This window comes from Aegilops tauschii, chromosome 6 (assembly GCF_002575655.3).
Source record: "Aegilops tauschii subsp. strangulata cultivar AL8/78 chromosome 6, Aet v6.0, whole genome shotgun sequence".
Taxonomy (NCBI): domain Eukaryota; kingdom Viridiplantae; phylum Streptophyta; class Magnoliopsida; order Poales; family Poaceae; genus Aegilops; species Aegilops tauschii.
In genome coordinates, this window is record NC_053040.3 from 398,594,916 (window position 1) to 398,619,968 (window position 25,053).

Below are 25,053 nucleotides of genomic sequence, written 5' to 3' on the forward strand. Positions count from 1 at the left end.
AAGATTGGGGACAATAAGGGCGTGTTTGGTTGCCGTTGCCTACAGTACCCGCGTTGCATACACATCTCCACTCGGCCTGGCTCTAGAAAAACAGCCTCATATGCGACATCTGCGAGTTGTTTGGTTGCCTGCATATGGACTGCCTGCATTAGGAGATCAACTTTGGCACGTTGTTTGGTTGCCTGCATTGTCTCGGCGCATGCAACTACACGCTGTTTGGTTGCCCGCATGGGGTATGATTAAGAGCTAGCACTTGCACTTAGCACATAAGGTTAAGAGATAGCAGAGAAAGTGGGAGAAGAAATGCAGTGCGCGCCGGACCATGGCGACTGCGGTGGATAGTGGTCGTGGCGTCCTGTCCGACATGACGAGCATGGAGTCTTGGACAAGCGACCCCGTCGGCGGCACGACGAGCGACACCGTCGGCGAACTACTTGCGGTGCTCGCGCAAAGACAGTCGACAGAGGAGGAGAATGCAGTGCCCTCGCCATGGTATCGTCAGTGCAATGGACGAGAAAAGAGGCCGAGATGATCGACACCGGAAATGACTCCAGTGTAGTAGGGCGAGAGAGAGGAGGCCAAGATGATCGACCCCGTGGGCGGCGCGCCGAACTGCAGTGTGCATGGAGGCAAAGGACACAAGAAGCAGTGTGCGCGCCATTGCAGCGTCAGTGCAGTAGGAGGACGACAGAGAGTAGGCCGAGATAAGTGACACCGAAAACGACTCTAGTGTAGTAGGACGGGGGCAATGAGATCAAGAGGAAGGGCTTCGGCGTCGAGAAGGACGAATAGGAGGGCTCTGAGCACAAGACAGAGGAGCTCGACATGGCGGCGTCAGTGCAGTAGACTGCTGCTCAAAGAGAGATGAAGCTATGATCGTCGAAACCAAAAAGTTACAACACGAATGTTGTGCGGAACTGTGAGATTAGGCCGCTGGTCAAAGGAAATTTCAAATGATTGATCGTGCGCGACGAATCTGACAGAATTCGTCTAGAATAGCTCCAAACGGGAAGACGAGATTAAGAACTTACGACCGACGAAACTACGAACCGATCGCCTGAATGGAACCGTAGCATCGAGATGCATCTTTTTCGTGTAGAGCTTACCACGAATCTAAGCATCGTTGTGTAGATTAGAGGGGCATGGAAGAGAGGAGATTAGAGAGGAGCTTACTGGAGGTTGAAAAAGACACCAGGTAAACACCTCACATCCCTCCCGTTTCTCCTCGTGCAGGGGACCGCTCGCTGCGCTTCCGCTCGGCCTGGCTCGAGAGAAACTGCCGATCTGAGCGTTTCCAGGGAGCCAGGCCCAGAGGTGCTTTAAGAAGTGTGCGATGCAGGCCCAATAGTGTATGCGGGCTACCAAACAGGCTGGACACTTCCCGCGTGGGCCTGGTCGAGGCCTATGCAGGCAACCAAATGTTGGGGAACGCAGTAAATTTCAAAAAAATCCTACACACACGCAAGATCCATCTAGGTGATGCATAGCAACGAGAGGGGAGAGTGTTGTCTACGTACCCTCGTAGACTGAAAGCGGAAGCGTTATGACAACGCGGTTGATGTAGTAGTACGCCTTCACGATCCGACCGATCCTAGTACCGAAAGTATGGCACCTCCGCGATCTGCACACTTTCAGCTCGGTGACGTCCCACGAACTCTCGATCCAGCTGAGTGTCGAGGGAGAGCTTCGTCAGCACGACGGCGTGATGATGAAGCTACCGGTGCAGGTCTTCTCCTAAGCACTACGACGATATGAATGAGGTGGATTATGGTGGAGGGGGGCATCGCACACGGCTAAGACAATGATCAACTTATGTGTATATGGGGTGCCCCCTCCCCCGTATATAAAGGAGTGGAGGAGGGGGAGGGCCGGCCCTCTCTATGGCGCGCCCTAGGGGAGTCCTACTCCCACCGGGAGTAGGATTCCCCCCCCCCCTCCAAGTAGGAGTAGGAGACGAAGGAAGGAGGAGAGAGGGAGGAAGAAAAGGGGGCTGGCCCCCTCCCAATTTGGATTGGGTTTGGGGGGGCGCGCCCCCTCCTAGGCCGCCTCCACCTCTCTCCCACTAAGGCCCAATAAGGCCCATACACTCCCCGGGGGGTTCCGGTAACCTCCCGGTACTCCGGTAAATGCCCGAACTCACCCGGGACCATTCCGATGTCCAAACATAGCCATCCAATATATCGATCTTTATGTCTCGACCATTTCGAGACTCCTCGCCATGTCCGTGATCACATCCGGGACTCTGAACAACCTTCGGTACATCAAAACACATAAACTCATAATACCGATCGTCACAGAACGTTAAGCGTACGGACCCTACAGGTTCGAGAACTATGTAGACATGACCGAGAATCATCTCTGGTCAATAACCAATAGCGGAACCTGGATGCTCATATTGGTTCCTACATATTCTACGAAGATCTTTATCGGTCAAACCGCATAACAACATACGTTGTTCCCTTTGTCATCGGTATGTTACGTGCCCGAGATTCGATCGTCGGTATCTCAATACCTAGTTCAATCTCGTTACCGGCAAGTCTCTTTACTCGTTCCGTAATGCATCATCTCGCAACTAACTCATTAGTCACATTGCTTGCAAGGCTTATAGTGATGTGCATTACCGAGAGGGCCCAGAGATACCTCTCTGACAATCGGAGTGACAAATCCTTATCTTGATCTCTGCCAACTCAACAAACACCATCGGAGACACCTGTAGAGCATCTTTATAATCACCCAGTTACATTGTGACGTTTGATAGCACACAAAGTGTTCCTCCGGTATTCGGGAGTTGCATAATCTCATAGTCATAGGAATATGTATAAGTCATGAAGAAAGCAATAGCAACATACTAAACGATCAAGTGCTAAGCTAACGGAATGAATGAAGTCAATCACATCATTCTCTAATGATGTGATCCCGTTAATCAAATGACAACTGATGTCTATGGCTAGGAAACTTAACCATCTTTGATTCAACGAGCTAGTCAAGTAGAGGCATACTAATGACACTCTGTTTGTCTATGTATTCACACATGTACTGAGTTTCCGGTTAATACAATTCTAGCATGAATAATAAACATTTATCATGATATAAGGAAATATAAATAACAACTTTATTATTGCCTCTAGGGCATATTTCCTTCAGTCTCCCACTTGCACTAGAGTCAATAATCTAGATTACACAGTAATGATTCTAACACCCATGGAGTCTTGGTGCTGATCATGTTTTGCTCGTGAGAGAGGCTTAGTCAACGGGTCTGCAACATTCAGATCCGTATGTATCTTGCAAATCTCTATGTCTCCCTCCTTGACTTGATCGCGGATGGAATTGAAGCGTCTCTTGATGTGCTTGGTTCTCTTGTGAAATCTGGATTCCTTTGCCAAGGAAATTGCACCAGTATTGTCACAAAAGATTTTCATTGGACCCAATGCACTAGGTATGACACCTAGATCGGATATGAACTCCTTCATCCAGACTCCTTCATTTGCTGCTTCCGAAGCAGCTATTGTTGGGGAACGTAGTAATTTCAAAAAAATTCCTACGCACACACAGGATCATGGTGATGCATAGCAACGAGAGGGGAGAGTGTTGTCCACGTACCCTCGTAGACCGAAAGCGGAAGCGTTAGCACAACGTGGTTGATGTAGTCGTACGTCTTCACAATCTGACCGATCCAAGTACCGAACGTACGGCACCTCCGAGTTCAGCACACGTTCAGCTCGATGACGTCCCGCGAACTCCGATCCAGCAGAGCTTCACGGGAGAGTTCCGTCAGCACGACGGCGTAATGACAGTGATGATGTTGCTACCGATGCAGGGCTTCGCCTAAGCACTGGTACGATATGATCGAGGTGGAATATGGTGGAGGGGGGCACCGCACACGGCTAAGAGATCAAGAGATCAATTGTTGTGTCTAGAGGTGCCCCCTGCCCCCGTATATAAAGGATCAGGGGGAGGAGGCCGCCGGCCAGGAGGAGGGCGCTCCGGGGAGGAGCCCTACTCCCACCGGGAGTAGGACTCCCTCTTTTCCTAGTTGGAGTAGGAGGGGAAAGGAAGGGAAGGAGAGAGGAGGAAGGAAAGGGGGCGCCGCCCCTCCCTCCTTGTCCAATTCGGACTAGAGGGGGAGGGGGCGCGCGGCCAGCCCTAGCCGCCCCTCCTCTTCTCCACTAAGGCCCATCTTAGCCCATTAAACTCCCCGGGGGGTTCCGGTAATCCCTCGGTACTCCGGTATATGTCCGAAACTCCCCGAAACCATTCCGTTGTCCGAACATAGTCATCCAATATATCGATCTTTACGCCTCAACCATTTCGAGACTCCTCGTCATGTCCGTGATCACATCCGGGACTCCGAACTACCTTCGGTACATCAAAACACAAAAACTCATAATATAATCATCATCGAACTTTAAGCGTGTGGACCCTACGGGTTCGAGAACTATGTAGACATGACCGAGACACGTCTCCGGTCAATAACCAATAGCGGAACCTGGATGCTCATATTGGCTCCCACATATTCTACGAAGATCTTTATCGGTCAAACCGCATAACAACATACGTTGTTCCCTTTGTCATCAGTATGTTACTTGCCCAAGATTCGATCGTCGGTATCTCAATAGCTAGTTCAATCTCGTTACCGGCAAGTCTCTTTACTCGTTCCGTAACGCATCATCCCGCAACTAACTCATTAGTTACAATGCTTGCAAGGCTTATAATGATGTGCATTACCGAGTGGGCCCAGAGATACCTCTCCGACAATCGGAGTGACAAATCCTAATCTCGAAATACGCCAACCCAACAAGTACCTTTGGAGACACCTGTAGAGCACCTTTATAATCACCCAGTTACGTTGTGACGTTTGGTAGCGCACAAAGTGTTCATCCGGTAAACGGGAGTTGCATAATCTCATAGTCATAGGAACATGTATAAGTCGTGAAGAAAGCAATAGCAGAATACTAAACGATCAAGTGCTAAGCTAACGGAATGGGTCAAGTCAATCACATCATTCTCCTAATGATGTGATCCCGTTAATCAAATGACAACTCATGTCTATGGCTAGGAAACATAACCATCTTTGATCAACGAGCTAGTCAAGTAGAGGCATACTAATGACACTCTGTTTGTCTATGTATTCACACATGTACTGAGTTTCCGGTTAATACAATTCTAGCATGAATAATAAACATTTATCATGATATAAGGAAATAAATGATAACTTTATTATTGCCTCTAGGGCATATTTCCTTCAGCTATGTACTCCGCTTCACACAGATCCTGCCACAACGCTTTGCTTAGAACTGCACCAACTTACAGCTCCACCATTCAATATAAATACGTATCCGGTTTGTGACTTAGAGTCATCCGGATCAATGCCAAAGCTTGCATCGACGTAACCATTTACGACGAGCTCTTTGTCACCTCCATAAACGAGAAACATATCCTTAGTCATTTTCAGGTATTTCAGGATGTTCTTGACCGCTGTCCAGTGATCCACTCCTGGATTACTTTGGTACCTCCCTGTTAAACTAATAAGAAGGCACACATCAGGTCTGGTACACAGCATTGCGTACATGATAGAACCTATGGCTGAAGCATAGGGAATGACCTTTATTTTCTCTCTATCTTATGCAATGGTCGGGCATTGAGTCTGACTCAACTTCACACCTTGTAACACAAGCAAGAACCCTTTCTTTGCTTGATCCATTTCGAACTTCTTCAAAACTTTATCAAGGTATGTGCTTTGTGAAAGTCCAATTAAGCATCTTGATCTATCTCTATAGATCTTGATGCCCAATATATAAGCAGCTTCACCGAGGTCATTCATTGAAAAACTCTTGTTCAAGTATCCTTTTATGCTATCCAAAAATTCTATATCATTTCCAATCAACAATATGTCATACACATATAATACTAGAAATGCTACAGAGCTCCCACTCACTTTCTTGTAAATAGAGGCTTCTCCAAAAGTCTGTATAAAACCATATGCTTTCATCACACTATCAAAACATTTATTCCAACTCCGAGATGCTTGCACCGGTCCATAAATGGATCGCTGGAGCTTGCACACTTTCTTAGCATCCTTTGGATTGATAAAACCTTCGGGTTGCATCATATACAACTCTTTTTCCAGAATCCATTCAGGAATGCAGTCTTTACATCCATTTGCCAAATTTCATAATCATAAAATGCAGCAATTGCTAACATGATTCGGACGGACTTAAGCATCGCTACGGGTGAGAAGGTCTCATCTAGTCAACTCCTTGAACTTGTCGAAAACCTTTTGCAACAAGTCGAGCTTTGTAGACAGTAACATTACCGTCAGCGTCAGTCTTCTTCTTGAGAATCCATTTATTCTCGATGGCTTGCCGTTCATCGGGCAAGTCAACCAAAGTCCACACTTTGTTCTCATACATGGATCCCATCTCAGATTTCATGGCCTCAAGCCATTTTGCGGAATCTGGGCTCATCATCGCTTCCTCATAGTTCGTAGGTTCGTCATGGTCAAGTAACATGACCTCCAGAACCGGATTACCGTACCACTCTGGTGCGGATCTTACTCTGGTTGACCTACGAGGTTCAGTAGTAACTTGATCTGAAGTTATATGATCATCATCATTAGCTTCCTCACTAATTGGTTAGGAGTCACAGGAACTAATTTCTATGATGAACTACTTTCCTATAAGGGAGCAGGTACAGTTACCTCATCAAGTTCTATTTTCCTCCCACTCACTTCTTTCGAGTGAAACTCCTTCTCTAGAAAGGATCCATTCTTAGCAACGAATGTCTTGCCTTCGGATCTGTGATAGAAGGTGTACCCAACAGTCTCCTTTGGGTATCCTATGAAGACACATTTCTCTGATTTGGGTTCGAGCTTATCAGGTTGAAGCTTTTTCACATAAGCATCATAGCCCCAAACTTTCAGAAACGACAACTTGGGTTTCTTGCCAAACCACTATTCATAAGGTGCCGTCTCAACGGATTTAGATGGTGCCCTATTTAACGTGAATGCAGCCGTCTCTAAAGCATAACCCCAAAACGATAACGGTAAATCAGTAAGAGACATCATAGATCGCACCATATCTAATAAAGGGCTCGTTACGACGTTCGCACACACCATTACGCTGTGGTGTTCCGGGTGGCGTGAGTTGCGAAACTATTCCGCATTGTTTCAAATGAAGACCAAACTCGTAACTCAAATATTCTCCTCCACGATCAGATCGTAGAAACTTTATTTTCTTGTTACGATGATTTTCCACTTCACTCTGAAATTCTTTGAACTTTTCAAATGTTTCAGATTTATGCTTCATCAAGTAGATATACCCATATCTGCTCAAATCATCTGTGAAGGTGAGAAAATAACGATACCCGCCGCGAGCCTCAACATTCATTAGACCACATACATCAGTATGTATGATTTCCAACAAATCTGTTGCTCGCTCCATTGTTCCGGAGAACGGCGTTTTAGTCATCTTGCCCATGAGGCATGGTTCGCAAGTACCAAGTGATTCATAATCAAGTGATTCCAAAAGTCCATCAGAATGGAGTTTTTTCATGCGCTTTACACCAATATGACCCAAACGGCAGTGCCACAAATAAGTTGCACTATCATTATCAACTCTGCATCTTTTGGCTTCAATATTATGAATATGTGTGTCACAACTATCGAGATTCAACAAAAATAGACCACTCTTCAAGGGTGCATGACCATAAACGATATTACTCATATAAATAGAACAACCATTATTCTCAGATTTAAATGAATAACCGTCTCGCATTAAACAAGATCCAGATATAATGTTCATGCTCAACGCTGGCACCAAATAACAATTATTCAGGTCTAAAACTAATCCCGAAGGTAGATGTAGAGGTAGCGTGCCGACTGCGATCACATAGACTTTGGAACCATTTCCCACGCGCATCGTCACCTCGTCCTTAGCCAATCTTCGCTTAATCCGTAGTCCCTATTTCGAGTTGCAAATATTAGCAACAGGACCAGTATCAAATACCCAGGCACTACTGCGAGCATTAGTAAGGTACACATCAATAACATGTATATCACATATACCTTTGTTCACCTTGCCATCCTTCTTATCCGCCAAATACTTGGGGCAGTTCCGCTTCCAGTGACCAGTCCCTTTGCAGTAGAAGCACTCAGTCTCAGGCTTAGGTCCAGACTTGGGCTTCTTCACTTGAGCAGCAACTTGCTTGCTGTTCTTCTTGAAGTTCCCCTTCTTCCCTTTACCCTTTTTCTTGAAATTGGTGGTCTTGTTGACCATCAACACTTGATGCTCTTTCTTGATTTCTACCTCTGCAGCCTTTAGCATTGCGAAGAGCTCGGGAATTGTCTTATCCATCCCTTTCATATTATAGTTCATCACGAAGCTCTTGTAGCTTGGTGGCAGTGATTAAAGAATTCTATCAATGACACTATCATCAGGAAGATTAACTCCCAGTTGAATCAAGTGATTGTTATACCCAGACAATTTGAGTATATGCTCACTAACAGAACTATTCTCCTTCATTTTGCAGCTGTAGAACTTATTGGAGACTTCATATCTCTCAATCCGGGCATTTGCTTGAAATATTAACTTCAACTCCTGGAACATCTCATATGCTCCATGACGTTCAAAACGTCATTGAAGTCCCAGTTCTAAGCCATAAAGCATGGCACACTGAACTATCGAGTAGTCATCAGCTTTGCTCTGCCAGACATTCATAACATCTGGCGTTGCTCCTGCAGCGGGTTTGGCACCTAGCGGTGCTTCCAGGACGTAATTCTTCTGTGCAGCAATGAGGATAATCCTCAAGTTACGGACCCAGTCCGTGTAGTTGCTACCATCATCTTTCAACTTAGCTTTCTCTAGGAACGCATTAAAATTCAACGGAACAACAGCACGGGCCATCTATCTACAACAACATAGACATGCAAAATACTATCAGGTACTAAGTTCATGATAAATTAAAGTTCAATTAATCAAATTACTTAGGAACTCCCACTTAGATATACATCCCTCTAATCATCTAAGTGATCACGTGATCCAAATCAACTAAACCATGTCCGATCATCACGTGAGATGGAGTAGTTTTCAATGGTGAACATCACTATGTTGATCATACCTACAATATGATTCACGCTCGACCTTTCGGTCTTAGTGTTCCGAGGCCATATCTGCATGTGCTAGGCTCGTCCAGTTTAACCTGAGTATTCCGCGTGTGCAAAACTGGCTTGCACTCGTTGTATGTGAACGTAGAGCTTATCACACCCGATCATCACGTGGTGTCTCGGCACGACGAACTTTCGCAGCGGTGCATACTTAGGGAGAACACTTGTACCTTGAAATTTAGTGAGAGATCATCTTATAATGCTACCGCCGAACTAAGCAAAATAAGATTCATAAAGGATAAACATCACATGCAATCAATATAAGTGATATGATATGGCCATCATCATCTTGTGCATTTGATCTCCATCTCCAAAGCACCGTCATGGTCACCATCGTCACTGGCTTGACACCTTGATCTCCATCGAAGCATCGTTGTCGTCTCGCCAACTATTGCTTCTACGACTATCGCTACCGCTTAGTGATAAAGTAAAGCAATTACATGGCGATTGCATTTCATACAATAAAGCGACAACCATATGGCTCCTGCCAGTTGCCGATAACTCTGTTACAAAACATGATCATCTCATACAATAAAATTTAGCATCATGTCTTGACCATATCACATCACAACATGCCCTGCAAAAACAAGTTAGACTTCCTCTACTTTGCTGTTGCAAGTTTTACGTGGCTGCTACGGGCTGAGCAAGAATCGTTCTTACCTACGCATCAAAAACCACAATGATTTTTGTCAAGTGTTCTGTTTTAACCTTCAACAAGGACCGGGCGTAGCCACACTCGATTCAACTAAAGTTGGAGAAACTGACACCCGCCAGCCACCTGTGTGCGAAGCACGTCGGTAGAACCAGTCTCGCGTAAGCGTACGCGTAATGTCGGTCCGGGCCGCTTCATCCAACAATACTGCCGAATCAAAGTATGGCATGCTGGTAAGCAGTATGACTATTATCGCCCACAACTCTTTATGTTCTACTCGTGCATATAACATCTACGCATAGACATGGCTCGGATGCCACTATTGGGGAACGCAGTAATTTCAAAAAAATTCCTACGCACACGCAAGATCCATCTAGGTGATGCATAGCAACGAGAGGGGAGAGTGTTGTCTACGTACCCTTGATGTCTACTACGCAACCTTCTTCTTGTAGACGTTGTTGGGCCTCCAAGTGCAGAGGTGTGTAGGACAGTAGCAAATTTCCCTCAAGTGGATGACCTAAGGTTTATCAATCCGTGGGAGGCGTAGGATGAAGATGGTCTCTCTCAAGCAACCCTGCAACCAAATAACAAAGAGTCTCTTATGTCCCCAACACACCCAATACAATGGTAAATTGTATAGGTGCACTAGTTCGGCGAAGAGATGGTGATACAAGTGCAATATGGATGGCAGATATAGGTTTTTGTAATCTAAAAATATAAAAAACAGCAAGGTAGCAAGCGATAAAAGTGAGCACAAAAGGTATTGCAATGCTAGGAAACAAGGCCTAGGGTTCATACTTTCACTAGTGCAACTTCTCTCAACAATAATAACATAATCGGATCATATAACTATACCTCAACAAGCAACAAAGAGTCACTCCAAAGTCACTAATAGCGGAGAACAAACGAAGAGATTATTGTAGGGTACGAAACCACCTCAAAGTTATTCTTTCGGATTGATCTATTCAAGAGTTCGTACTAGAATAACACCTTAAGATACAAATCAACCAAAACCCTAATGTCACCTAGATACTCCAATGTCACCTCGAGTATCCACGGGTATGATTATACGATATGCATCACACAATCTCAGATTCATCTATTCAACCAACACATAGAACTTCAAAGAGTGTCCCAAAGTTTCTACCGGAGAGTCAAGACGAAAACGTGTGCCAACCCCTATGCATAAGTTCACGAGCGGAACCCGCAAGTTGATCACCAAAACATACATCAAGTGGATCACGTGATATCCCATTATCACCACAGATAAGCACATGCAAGACATACATCAAGTGTTCTCAAATCCTTAAAGGCTCAATCCAATAAGATGACTTCAAAGGGAAAACTCAATCGATTACAAGAGAGTAGAGGGGGAGAAACATCATAAGATCCAACTATAATAGCAAAGCTCGCGATACATCAAGATCGTACCACCTCAAAAACACGAGAGAGAGAGAGAGAGAGATCAAACACATAGCTACTGGTACATACCCTCAGCCCCGAGGGTGAACTACTCCCTTCTCGTCATGGAGAGCGCCGGGATGATGAAAATGGCTACCGGTGAGGGATTCCCCCTCCGGCAGGGTGCCGGAACAGGGTCCCGATTGGTTTTTGGTGGCTACAGAGGCTTGCGGCGGCGGAACTCCCGATCTATTCTGTTCTCCGATGTTTTTAGGGTATATGGATATATATAGGCGAAAGAAGTCAGTCAGGGGAGCCACGAGGGGCCCACGAGGGTGGGGGCGCGCCCAGGGGGTAGGGCGCACCTTCCTGCCTTGTGGCTTCCTCGAAGCTTCCCTGACGTCTAATCCAAGTCTCCTGGATTGCTTCCGTTCCAAAAATAACTCTCCCGAAGGTTTCATTCCATTTGGACTCCGTTTGATATTCCTTTTCTTCGAAACACTGAAATAGGCAAGAAAACAGCAATTTGGGTTGGGCCTCTAGTTAATAGGTTAGTCCCAAAAATAATATAAAAGTGTTCAGTAAAGCCCATAAACATCCAAAACAGATAATATAATAGCATGAATACTTCATAAATTATAGATACATTGGAGACGTATCAGCATCCTCAAGCTTAATTCCTGCTCTTCCTCGAGTAGGTAAATGATAAAAGAAATAATTTATGAAGTGTGAATGCTAGCAGGTGCACAAGTTTGATCAATGATAATTTCAATCACCTTTTCTAGCATCATTATATATCATAACAGTAGCTCAACTCATAGAACTTCTCATGATCAAGTAACAACCTATTCACATGTTAAAGTATAGATCATAGACTTTCTTGAAAACTAACAAACCGTGTTATTAGTCATCAAACAATTACAATTCATCCTATTTTCAGGAAGGGTCTATGTCAGAGCTTTGATTCAGCAAACTTCACATACTCAGCTATCATTTTGTCTTTCACAATTGCTAACACTCACATGATATTTATGCGTTCAAAGTTTTAATCAGACACAGAGAAAGATAGGGTCTTATAGATTCGCCTCCCAACCTTTTACCTCAAGGGTAATGTCAACAATAATAGTTCATGATGCCTTACATCCAATTGGATATATATATCAGGATCTTTCCAACACAATGTGCTTGCCAAAGGATAAAATGTAAAAAGGAAAGGTGAAGATCACCATGACTCTTGCATAAGGTATAAGACAAGAATGAAAGATAGGCCCTTCGCAGAGGGAAGCAGAGGTCGTCATGCGCTTTTATAGTTGGATGCACAAAATCTTAATGCGAAAGAACGTCACTTTATATTGCCACTTGTGATAGGGACCTTTATTATGCAGTCTGTCGCTTTTATTGCTTCCACATCACAAGATCGTATAAAGCTTATTTTCTCCACACTAATAGATCATACATATTTAGAGAGCAATTTTTATTGCATGCACCGATGACAACTTACTTGAAGGATCTTACTCAATCCATAGGTACGTATGGAGGACTCTCATGGAAATACTGGTTTAAGGGGTATTTGGAAGCACAAGTAGTATCTCTACTTGGTGCAAAGAATTTGGCTAGCATGAGGGGGAAAGGCAAGCTCAACATGTTGAATGATCCATGACAATATACTTTATTTCAGATATAAGAAAACATAACCCATTACGTTGTCTTCCTTGTCCAACATCAACCTTTTAACATGTCATATTTTAATGAGTGCTCACAATTACAAAAGATGTCCAAGATAGTATATTTATATGTGAAATCTCTCTTCCTTCAATATTCTTTCATGAATTGTTCAAGTGACCAATACAATGTTTGCTAACCTTCAATAAATTTACCACCTCTACTTCTTATATGTGAAGTCATTACTCCCCATGGGATAAGTATATGAAACATATATAAATTTCAGATTTATGATATTCAAATCATTCAACTATTTACTCATAGGATATAAGTGAAGCACACGAGTAAATGACAAACTACTCCAAAAAGATATAAGTGAAGATAAATGAGTAGTTAAATAATTATGTAGCTATGTGAAGACTCTCTCTCATTTAAGAATTTCAGATCTTGATATTTTATTCAAACAGCAAGCAAAACAAAATAAAATGACACTCTAAGAATAGCAAACATCACGTGAAGAAGCAAAAACTTAGGATCAACCGATACTAACCGATAGTTGTTGAAGAAGAAAGGTGGGATGCCAACCGGGGCATCCCCAAGCTTAGATGCTTGAGACTTATTGAAATAGTAATTAGGGATGCCTTGGGCATCCCCAAGATTGAGCATTTGTGTCTCCTTAATTCCTTTCATATCGCGGTTTCCCTAAATCTTAAAAGCTTCATCCACACAAAACTCAACAAGAACTTGTGAGATAGGTTAGTATAAATCCATGCAAAACCTTATCATTCTCTACTGTAGCAAATCACTAAAATTATTATTCAAAATTGCATACTAAATGCCTCTGCATATTTAATACTCATATCCTCAAATAGAATCATTAAACAAGCAAATATATGCAAACAATGCAAACATAACAGCAATCTGCCTAAACAGGACAGTCTGTAAATAATGCAGCAAGATCCATACTTACCTAGCTCCAAAAATTATGAAAGAAAATTCCCACTGTAGTAAATTTATCAGAGCTTTTTATGCAAAAGGTTTCAACATTTTATCACATTCTGACTTTTCTAGGGAATTTTTGCAACAGCGGTAAACTTTCTGTTTTCAAACAGCAACATGTAGACTTGTAAAATAGGCATAGTAAAGGCTATCAATGCCACTTTTATTGAAATAAAAGATGCAAAACATTTTTATAAATAACAGAAAGCAAATCCTAATAAAATAAATTGACGCTCCAAGCAAAACACATATCATGTGGTGAATAAAAATATAGCTCCAAGTAAAGTTACCGATGAACGAAGACGAAAGAGGGGATGCCTTCCGGGGCATCCCCAAGCTTAGGCTCTTGGTTGTCCTTGAATATTGCCTTGGGGTGCCTTGGGCATCCCCAATATTAGGCTCTTTCCACTCCTTATTCCATAGTCCATCGAATCCTTTACCCAAAACCTGAAAACTTCACAACACAAAACTCAACAGAAAACTCGTAAGCTCCGTTAGTATAAGAAAATAAATCGCCACTTTTGGTACTGTTGTGAACTCATTATAAATTCATATTGGTGTAATATCTACTGTATTCCAACTTCTCTATGGTTCATACCCTCCGATACTACTCATAGATTCATCCAAATAAGCAAACAACACATAGAAAACAGAATCTGTCAAAAACAGAACAGTCTGTAGTAATCTGTATCAAACGTATACTTATGGAACTCCAAAAATTCTGAAATAAATTGGTGGACCTGAGGAATTTTTCTATTAATAATCTTCAAAAAGAATCAACCTAAAAGAACTCTCCAGTAAAAAATGGCAGCACATCTCGTGAGCGCTAAAGTTTCTGTTTTTTACAGCATGATCATAAAGACTTCACCCAAGTCTTCCCAAAGGTTCTACTTGGCACAAACACTAATTAAAACATAAAACCAAATCTAAACAGAGGCTAGATAGATTAATTATTACTAATCAGGAGCAAAAGGCAAAGAACTAAAATAAAATTGGGTTGCCTCCCAACAAGCGCTAACGTTTAACGCCCCTAGCTAGGCATGATGATTTCAATGATGCTCACATAAAAGATAAGAATTGAAAAATAAAGAGAGCATCATGAAGAATATGACTAGCACATTTAAGTATAACCCACTTCCTATGCATAGGTATTTTGTGAGCAAACAACTTATGGGAACAATAATCAACTAGCATAGGAAGGCAAAACAAGCATAACTTCAAAACTTTAAGCACATAGAGAGGAAACTTGATATTATTGCAATTCCTACAAGCATATATTCCTCCCTCATAATAATTTTCAGTAGCATCATGAATGAATTCAACAATATAACCAGCACCTAAAGCATTCTTTTCATGATCTACAAGCATAGAAAATTTATTACTCTCCACATAAGCAAATTTCTTCTCATGAATAATAGTGGGAGCAAACTCAACAAAATAACTATCATGTGAGGCATAATCCAATTGAAAACTAAAATCATGATGACAAGTTTCATGGTTATCATTATTCTTTATAGCATACATGTCATCACAATAATCATCATAGATAGCAACTTTATTCTCATAATCAATTGGAACCTCTTCCGAAATAGTGGATTCATCACTAAATAAAGTCATGACCTCTCCAAATCCACTTTCATAAATATTATAAGATTCAACACCCTCTAAAATAGTGGGATCATTACTTCCTAAAGTTGACACTCTTTCAGACCCACTTTCATCAATATAATCATCATAAATAGGAGGCATGCTTTCATCATAATAAATTTACTCATCAAAACTTGGGAGGCTAAAAATATCATCTTCATTAAACATAGCATCCCCAAGCTTGGGACAAACATTAATTGCAGAAAATATATTCTCAAACTTGTCATTCTCATCAAACATAGCATCCCCAAGCTTGGGCCTTTTCATATCATAAGCATAATCACTCTCATCATTAATAGTATGGATAGCACCAATAGTATAGCAATTATCATCATCACAATGAGTAATAGGAGCAACATCATTTGGGAGGGATACCTTTCTACCTTTGCTTCTCCGTCTTTTCTTTTTTTTCTTCACATCATGTGTGGGTTTAACCCTCTTTTTTGAGCTCCTTATTAATGAGATTGGTTGAATAGAAGGCTCCTCCTCGTTACCTGATTCATCATAAGAAATAATAGGAGGATATTGGGAAGCCTCTTCCCTTTCATTAGTATTCTCTTCATCTTCTATTTGTTTTCTTTTCTTTATGTAATTGGCAATATAAGGATTTTCAATGTAATTCACCGCACAATACATAAAAGTTTCTTCTATATCAAAATCAAGAAATCTATCAAGATTAAATTTTGGAATACCCTCAGTTATACGTTTCATTTCTTCATACCCCAAAAGCAGACTAAGCTCTTTATGATGCTCAAGGGTAATCAAGTTATCACAATTTTTGGACACGATTTGATCATGAAACAAATAGCATTGGAGCTTTAAATGACCATGTTCATTGCAAAGTTCACAAGGATGGCGATAAATATTGAATCTTTCAGCACAATCATCTAGCCTTTCTTGCAACCATTTAGTTTCCAAATACTTATGCCTCTTGCAAAATCTATCTTCCCTATTTGGTGTGTACTAGCAAGCTCTATCTATTCCACAAAAGTTGACATGCTTATAAGAGACATTTTCATCATGACTAGTGCAACCATCATTAGTACTATGGATATTCAAAGAGTTCATACTAACAACATTGCAATCATGCTCATCATTCAAAGATTTAGTGCCAAACATTCTAATGCATTCTTCCTCTATCAATTGAGCACAATTATCATAATCCTTATTTTCACGAAAGACATTAAAAAGATGAAGCATATGAGGCGACCTTAATTCCATATTTTTTTGTAATTTTCTTTTATAGACTAAACTAGTGATAAAACAAGAAACAAAAAGATTCGATTGCAAGATCTAAAGATATACCTTCAAGCACTCACCTCCCCGGCAATGGCGCCAGAAACTGCTTGATGTCTACTACGCAACCTTCTTCTTGTAGACGTTGTTGGGCCTCCAAGTGCAGAGGTGTGTAGGACAGTAGCAAATTTCCCTCAAGTGGATGACCTAAGGTTTATCAATCCGTGGGAGGCGTAGGATGAAGATGGTCTCTCTCAAGCAACCCTGCAACCAAATAACAAATAGTCTCTTGTGTCCCCAACACACCCAATACAATGGTCAATTGCATAGGTGCACTAGTTCGGCGAAGAGATGGTGATACAAATGCAATATGGATGGTATATATAGGTTTTTGTAATCTGAAAATATAAAAACAGCAAGGTAGCAAGCGATAAAAGTGAGCACAAACGGTATTGCAATGCTAGGAAACAAGGCCTAGGGTTCATACTTTCACTAGTGCAAGTTCTCTCAACAATAATAACATAATCGGATCATATAACTATCCCTCAACATGCAACAAAGAGTCACTCCAAAGTCACTAATAGCGGAGAATAAACGAAGAGATTATTGTAGGGTACGAAACCACCTCAAAGTTATTCTTTTGAATTGATCTATTCAAGAGTTCGTACTAGAATAACACCTTAAGATACAAATCAACCAAAACCCTAATGTCACCTAGATACTCCAATGTCACCTCGAGTATCCGTGGGTATGATTATACGATATGCATCACACAATCTCAGATTCTTCTATTCAAACAACACATAGAACTTCAAAGAGTGCCCCAAAGTTTCTACCGGAGAGTCAAGACGAAAACGTGTGCCAACCCTTATGCATAAGTTCACGAGCGGAACCCGCAAGTTGATCACCAAAACATACATCAAGTGGATCACGTGATATCCCATTGTCATCACAGATAAGCACATGCAAGACATACATCAAGTGTTCTCAAATCCTTAAAGACTCAATCCAATAAGATAACTTCAAAGGGAAAACTCAATCCATTACAAGAGAGTAGAGGGGGAGAAACATCATAAGATCCAACTATAATAGCAAAGCTTGCGATACATCAAGATCGTACCACCTCAAGAACACGAGAGAGAGAGAGATCAAACACATAGCTACTGGTACATACCCTCAGCCCCGAGGGTGAACTACTCCCTCCTCGTCATGGAGAGCGCCAGGATGATGAAGATGGCCACCGGTGAGGGATTCCCGCCTCCGGCAGGGTGCCGGAACAAGGTCCTGATTGGTTTTTGGTGGCTACAGAGGCTTGCGGCGGTGGAACTCCTGATCTATTCTGTTCTCCGATGTCTTTAGGGTATATGGATATATATATAGGCGAAAGAAGTCGGCCAGGGGAGCCACGAGGGGCCCACGAGGGTGGGGGGCGCGCCTCCCTGCCTCGTGGCTTCCTCGAAGCTTCCCTGACGACTACTCCAAGTCTCCTGGATTGCTTCCATTCCAAAAATAACTCTCCCGAAGGTTTCATTCCATTTGGACTCCGTTTGATATTCCTTTTCTTCGAAACACTGAAATAGGCAAGAAAACAGCAATTTGGGTTGGGCCTCCGGTTAATAGGTTAGTCCCAAAATAATATAAAAGTGTCTAGTAAAGCCCATAAACATCCAAAACAGATAATATAATAGCATGAATACTTCATAAATTATAGATACGTTGAAGACGTATCAACCCTCGTAGATCGAAAGCGGAAGCGTTATGACAACGCGGTTGATGTAGTCGTACGTCTTCACGATCCGACCTATCCTAGTACCAAAAGTACGGCAACTCCGTGATCTGCACATGTTCAGCTCGGTATCGTCCCACGAACTCTCGATCCAGCTGAGTGTCGAGGGAGAGCTTAGTCAGCACGACGGCGTGATGACGGTGATGATGAAGCTACCAGCGCAGGACTTCGCCTAAGCACTATGACGATATGACCGAGGTGGATTATGGTGGAGGGGGCACCGCACACGGCTAAGACAATGATCAACTTGTGTGTATATGGGGTGCCCCCCTCCCCCGTATATAAAGGAGTGGAGGAGGGGAGGGCCGGCCCTCTCTATGGCGCGCCCTAGGGGAGTCCTACTCCCACCGGGAGTAGGATTCCCCCCCCCCCTTCCAAGTAGGAGTAGGAGAGGAAGGAAGGAGGAGAGAGGGAGGAAGGAAAGGGAGGCCGGCCCCCTCCCAATTCGGATTGGGTTTGGGGGGGCACGCCCCCTCCTAGGCCGCCTCCTCCTCTCTCCCACTAAGGCCCAATAAGGCCCATACACTCCCCCGGGGGTTCCGGTAACCTCCCGGTACTCCGGTAAATGCCCGAACTCACCCGGAACCATTCTGATGTCCAAACATAGCCATCCAATATATCGATCTTTATGTTCGAGACTCCTCGTCATGTCTGTGATCACATCCGGGACTCTGAACAACCTTCGGTACATCAAAACACATAAACTCATAATACCGATCGTCAGAGAACGTTAAGCGTGTGGACCCTACGGGTTTGAGAACTATGTAGCCATGACCGAGACTCATCTCCGGTCAATAACCAATAGCGGAACCTGGATGCTCATATTGGTTCCTACATATTCTATGAAGATCTTTATCGGTCAAACCGCATAACAACATACGTTGTTCCCCTTGTCATCGGTATGTTACTTGCCCGAGATTCGATTGTCGGTATCTCAATACCTAGTTCAATCTCGTTACCGGCAAGTATCTTTACTCGTTCCGTAATGTATCATCCCGCAACTAACTCATTAGTCACATTGCTTGCAAGGCTTATAGTGATGTGCATTACCGAGAGGGCCCAGAGATACCTCTCCGACAATCGAAGTGACAAATCCTAATCTCGATCTACGCCAACTCAACAAACACCATCGGAGACACCTGTAGAGCATCTTTATAATCACCCAGTTACGTTGTGACGTTTGATAGCACACAAAGTGTTCCTCCGGTATTCGGGAGTTGCATAATCTCATAGTCATAGGAACATGTATAAGTCATGAAGAAAGCAATAGCAACATACTAAACGATCAAGTGCTAAGCTAACGGAATGGGTCAAGTCAATCACATCATTCTCTAATGATGTGATCTCGTTAATCAAATGACAACTCATGTCTATGGCTAGGAAACTTAACCATCTTTGATTCAGCGAGCTAGTGAAGTAGAGGCATACTAGTGACACTCTGTTTGTCTATGTATTCACACATGTACTAAGTTTCCGGTTAATACAATTCTAGCATGAATAATAAACATTTATCATGATATAAGGAAATATAAATAACAACTTTATTATTGCCTCTAGGGCATATTTCCTTCACCAAACACGCCCTAACTCACCAAGCAGATCACAGCCTCCGCCGCACCAACCATGCCCCGAGCACCAGGACTCACCGGATCGAGAAATCCGAGTCTCCGAGAACACGCAACTCTAGCCACTCGCCAACTCTTCCCAGAGCTTCATCGGGAAGGGGATCGAGCGCTGGCACACTTATTTCAAACGGACACCGTCATCCCCAACTCAACGGCGCCACCAAGACCACTACCATAATATCTACACGTTGGGGCCCCAGATCCGGATTTTCCTCGCTCTCCCGCCGCCGGAGTAGCAGACGGAGAGGGAAGGAACCACCGGCTTGGCCGGCAGCGGACTGAGGGAACGGGTCACCTCCTTTTCTCCCTTTCGCAACAAAACAAGGAACAGCTTCGTACGTGGGTTGCTCGGTATAGCCTACCCTTCATTACCATGCTAGATTCGCCACTGCCTGCACCTATGCCTAGGCTCAACCCCGATGTGTACAGGAGCTTCGGTGACTCCCTACCGCGGACATGATGGCTGGGACAGAGACATGTTCGTGAAGACGACGACTGTGTTGTTTACTTGGGCTGAAACATGCATCTTCCCATCACTTGCCTTAGCAGGCCACAGTTTTACTAAAAAAAGCAGACCACCGTTGCTTATGTGGACAGCCACGGTTTTACAAAAATGTAGCATGACCCCACCACCTACATGAATACTATATCTCGCGTAAAGCGAGTATAGCATCCGTCTCGCCTGAAGCGTACGCATATGGGCCAGCCTATTAGCGCACGTCGCTCGTTCGGTCGCCCTACTAGTTTGGTCTAGTTTTTTTCTTTTTTCTTTTTTTATTCTTTCTTTTGGTTTTCTTTCTTTCTTCACCGGTATTTCTTCATTTTTTTTCGTTTTCCTTGTTTTTTCACCAGTTTCTTAGTTTCTTTCATGGTTTTTACTAGTTTTTTTTCCTTTCTTTGTTTCTTTACTCAGTTTTCTTTGTTCCTTCTCGGGTTTCACTATTTCCATTCCTTTGCGTTGCTTTTCTTCTATTATTTAATTTATTTTTGGTTTTCTTTGTTTTTATTTTAAAGAATTTTAATGGATTTTTTTTGTTTTTCTTTGTCGATTTTCACCAGTTTCTTATTTTCTCAACACATGTCTACTTTTTTTAGTACAAAATATACATTTTTAGTATGTACGTGAATTAGTTTTTTGAGACACCTTAAACATTATTCAAATACATCATGTACATTTTTCTTCTAATACTTGTTTTGAAAACTTTTTAAAATACATGATCAACATGTTTCCAAATACATGTCGAACATTCTTTTAATGGTAAACATTTAAAAAACTATGTAATTTTTTATATTTTATAGACACTTTAAAATATTTGTGTACATAATATACATTTTTAATGTCCATTTGAAACATTTATTTGGTTAATTAAAAAAGTTCAAGTACGTGATGAACAATTTTCTTTTAGTAATTTTTTAAAAAACAAAATAGTACGTGGTCTACATTTTTTCAAACACACGTTCAACATTTTTTTATGGTAAAAAAACATTGTCTTGAAACAACACGAACATTATTGTCAGAAAAACACGATATTTTTTACATGGTATAAACATAACATTCTTTATGTTTTCCTTAAAACATACACATCTTTAGTGGAACATTTTTCAAATAAAAGATGTAAATTTTTATTTTTATTCATGATTTGAACACTTTTTTTGAATGCATGGTCAACAGTTTTCCAAAAACATGTAGAACATTCTTTATGGTAATAAACATTTTGAAAAAATTATGATCATTTTTACATTGTATAATTGTTTTCAAAATTTCACAAATTGTTTCTTGAAACGCGATAATATATATTTAAAATGTCACGTACATTTTTAATTGTATGAAACATTTATTTTACATTGTATACACATTTTACGAAAATTTCACACAAAAAATTTGAAACACAGGAACATTTTTTATTGTCATGCACATTTGTTTTGAAAGCTATCAACATTGTTTTAGTTTCACTAACATTGTTTTACTGTGTTACCATTTTTTAATTCCAGGTTTTATTTTTTAAAATAATTTTATGTTTTTGAAATATTGTTATTCACCAAAATAGAAATAATAAAAAAACAACAAATTAGAGTGACGTAAGCATGTTGTCAACATGGCGCCATGGTGATGAAATTAGCTCAATGGTCTGTCGCTATTGGTGGAATAATCAAGATGAGGAGCGGCACCACTGGCTGAGCTGGCAATGTCTTACAAAGCTGAAAACTGAGGGTGGCCTTGGCCTTTGTGATCTCCACATCTTTAACCTGGCCATGTTGGCTAGATAAGGTTGGAGACTACTACAAGACTCCGAGTCTCTATGTGGGAGGGTGCCGCGGGCTAAATATTTTCCTGACGGGAAGCTTTTGGACGCTGCTCCTGCCCCCGACATATTGTACACTTGGCGCAGCATCCTAAAAGGGGTGGACTTATTAAAGGAAGGGATTATCTGGAGAGTGGTGGATGGGACTAACATCAAGGTGTGGGAAGATCCTTGGATTCCCGAGGGCGGTACAAGGAGGCCTAGATCTCTCCCTGGGCGCTCCCCCAATCACTCTTGTAGCAGATTTGCTCAATCCAAACACCGGGGGCTGGAACGAGGCGATGGTCCGTGACCTCTTTCAGGAGGAAGACGCAAAGGCCATTCTCTCCATCAGCATCTGCGAAGGGATGGAGGATAGTTTTGCTTGGCACTTTGATCATCGTGGCATCTTCTCTGTCAAATCTTCTTATAAGATTGGTGTTATGCTACGCGATAGAAGGCTGGGAAGAGATGCTGCAATCTCTAAGGAAAATTCTGCTAACAGCACAGTCAAATTTGATTGGAAACATGTCTGGTTCCTAAAGGCCACCAGCAAGGTAAAGATGTTTGTGTGGCGCCTTGCCCACAATAGTCTGGCTAACTGCATTAAAATTCAAAAGTTGGGCTTGGACTTGGACACTAGATGCCCTGTTTGCCATAGGTTAAATGAAGATGGAGGGCACACCTTCCTGAAGTGCAAGAAAGCTAAAGAATGCTGGAACATTTTGGCTTTGGGAGAGACCCGAGAAAAGCTCATGCTCTGCAATTCAGCCCACTCCATGCTTCAGGAGCTGTGGAGGTGTGATGAAGACACGCAGCTGAAGGCCGTGACCTTTATGTGGGAATGGTGGAATGTTCACAACAAGGCCAATGCTGGTGAGGCGGCTCCAAAGCCTCAAGCGGTTTGTCACTGGGTGGAGAGGTTGTTGATTGAGTCCCTGGGCTTGCGAAAACTAAACAAGCCTCCTAAGCCATCGGACATTCACAGATGGAGCAAGCCCCCAGTGCATCATGTGAAGGTTAACTTCGACGGTGCCTTTGATGAAAATACATGTGCAGAGGGCTGGGGCTATTTGGTCCGTGATCAGGTTGGCAAATTTATCGCTGCTGGTGTGGGCAAGACCGTGAACCTGAAATGTGCTTTGCAATCTGAATTTGTAGCCTGCCTTGCTGCCATTGATGGGGCGATCAGGATTGGGGAAAATCGAATCATCTTCGAGTCTGATTCCTTAACCCTTATACATGCTTTGAAGAGTAACGAATATGACAAGGCAACCATTGGTGTGTTGGTGAAGGAAGCTAGAAGCCTATGCATTCTAAACTTTGATTCCTATGATTTTTCTTTCAACCGACACACTTGTAACTCTGTAGCCCTGAGCTTGCCAAGCTGGGCGTTCATTCTGGGTCTGATGACTCCTTCTGGGAGGACTCTGCCCCCAATTACATTGTAAAACTGTTAGCCAGTGACATTGCTGTGCTTGAAGTTTAATGGAATTTCCATTTTCTCGTCAAAAAAAACATGGCGCCATGGTGACAAACCCACATTCCTACTGGGTTGGCCCATCATCGGCCCCTATAGGCAAGGCTGCCTTCCACACGGAGACTCTGAACGAGAAATATTTGGGTATGCCATCTGACGTTGGTTCATCCAGGATGGGTGCTTTCAAGTACTTGAAGGACATATTATGGGCTAAGGTAAAAGGATGAATTGAGAAAACCATATCAGCAGCGGGCAAAGAAATCTTGGTAAAATCGGTTGCGCAGGCCAACCCGGTTTTCTCGATGTCGTGCTTTAAATTGCCTAGGGGGCTATGTGAGAATCTGAATAAACTTATTCGTCGGTTCTTTTCGGGTAGCAGAGAGGGGAAGCGAAAACCACATTGGGTTTCTTGGAAATCTATGACCCAACCAAATAAGTGTGGCGGCTTGGGGTTTAGGGACCTCAAGCTCTTTAACCTAGCCCTTTTGGCTCGGCAAGCTTGGCGCCTTCTCACTGTCCCTGATTCACTTTGTGTCCGGTTGCTTATGGCAATCTATTATCCGAATGATGACATCCTCAAGGCTGAATTGGGTTCGCATCTATCCCAAGTGTGGAGGTCTATCTTGGAGGGAAGAGATGCACTCTCACATGGCATCATTAGACGTATCGGTGACGGCTTGACAACTCGTGTATGGGCTGATAATTGGATCCCAAGAGATGCATCAATGAGGCCAGTTGTTTGTCTGACAAATAATCCTCCTATTCTTGTTAGTGAGCTCATTGATAGCTCCTCGGCTGTGTGGAGAGTTGATAAACTACAGCAAAACTTCCTTCTATCTGATGTTATGGCAATTAGGAACATACCCCTATGTACAACTCCAATGAAAGATTTTTGGGCGTGGCAATTTGAGAAGAAGGGGGAGTTTTCTGTCAGATCGGCGTACCGTATGTTGGTCAGTATAAGAAACAACAGGGAGGATCTGTTGGGCCAGAGAGGTCCGGGTTCTAATGCCGCGGCGGAAGAAAAGTGTTGGACATCTCTTTGGAATACCCAAGTTCCCGGTAAAATCAGAACTTCTCTTTGGAGGTTGGCAAAATACTCGCTGCCGTCGGAGGATGTTCG

At 42.7% G+C, this 25,053-nt stretch overlaps 1 protein-coding gene across 1 annotated transcript; it reads left to right on the top strand.

The window, feature by feature from the left end:
* The first annotated feature begins 322 nt into the window (after positions 1–322).
* Positions 323–23,939, top strand: LOC141026117 (uncharacterized). Its single transcript, XM_073502090.1, has 3 exons — positions 323–492; positions 23,112–23,669; positions 23,822–23,939. Exons 1-3 carry the CDS (start codon positions 323–325, stop codon positions 23,937–23,939), a joined length of 846 nt encoding a protein of 281 aa, XP_073358191.1.
* The last annotated feature ends 1,114 nt before the right edge of the window (positions 23,940–25,053 follow it).

Excerpts from the sequence above, each read along its gene's own strand:
- LOC141026117 (XM_073502090.1), top strand. The coding sequence starts at position 323 with ATGGCGACTGCGGTGGATAGTGGTCGTGGCGTCCTGTCCGACATGACG. Across the intron at positions 493-23,111 it reads AATGCAGTGCCCTCGCCATG|GTTAAATGAAGATGGAGGGC; the intron begins GTATCGTCAGTG and ends TGTTTGCCATAG. Across the intron at positions 23,670-23,821 it reads GAAAATCGAATCATCTTCGA|CCCTGAGCTTGCCAAGCTGG; the intron begins GTCTGATTCCTT and ends GTAACTCTGTAG.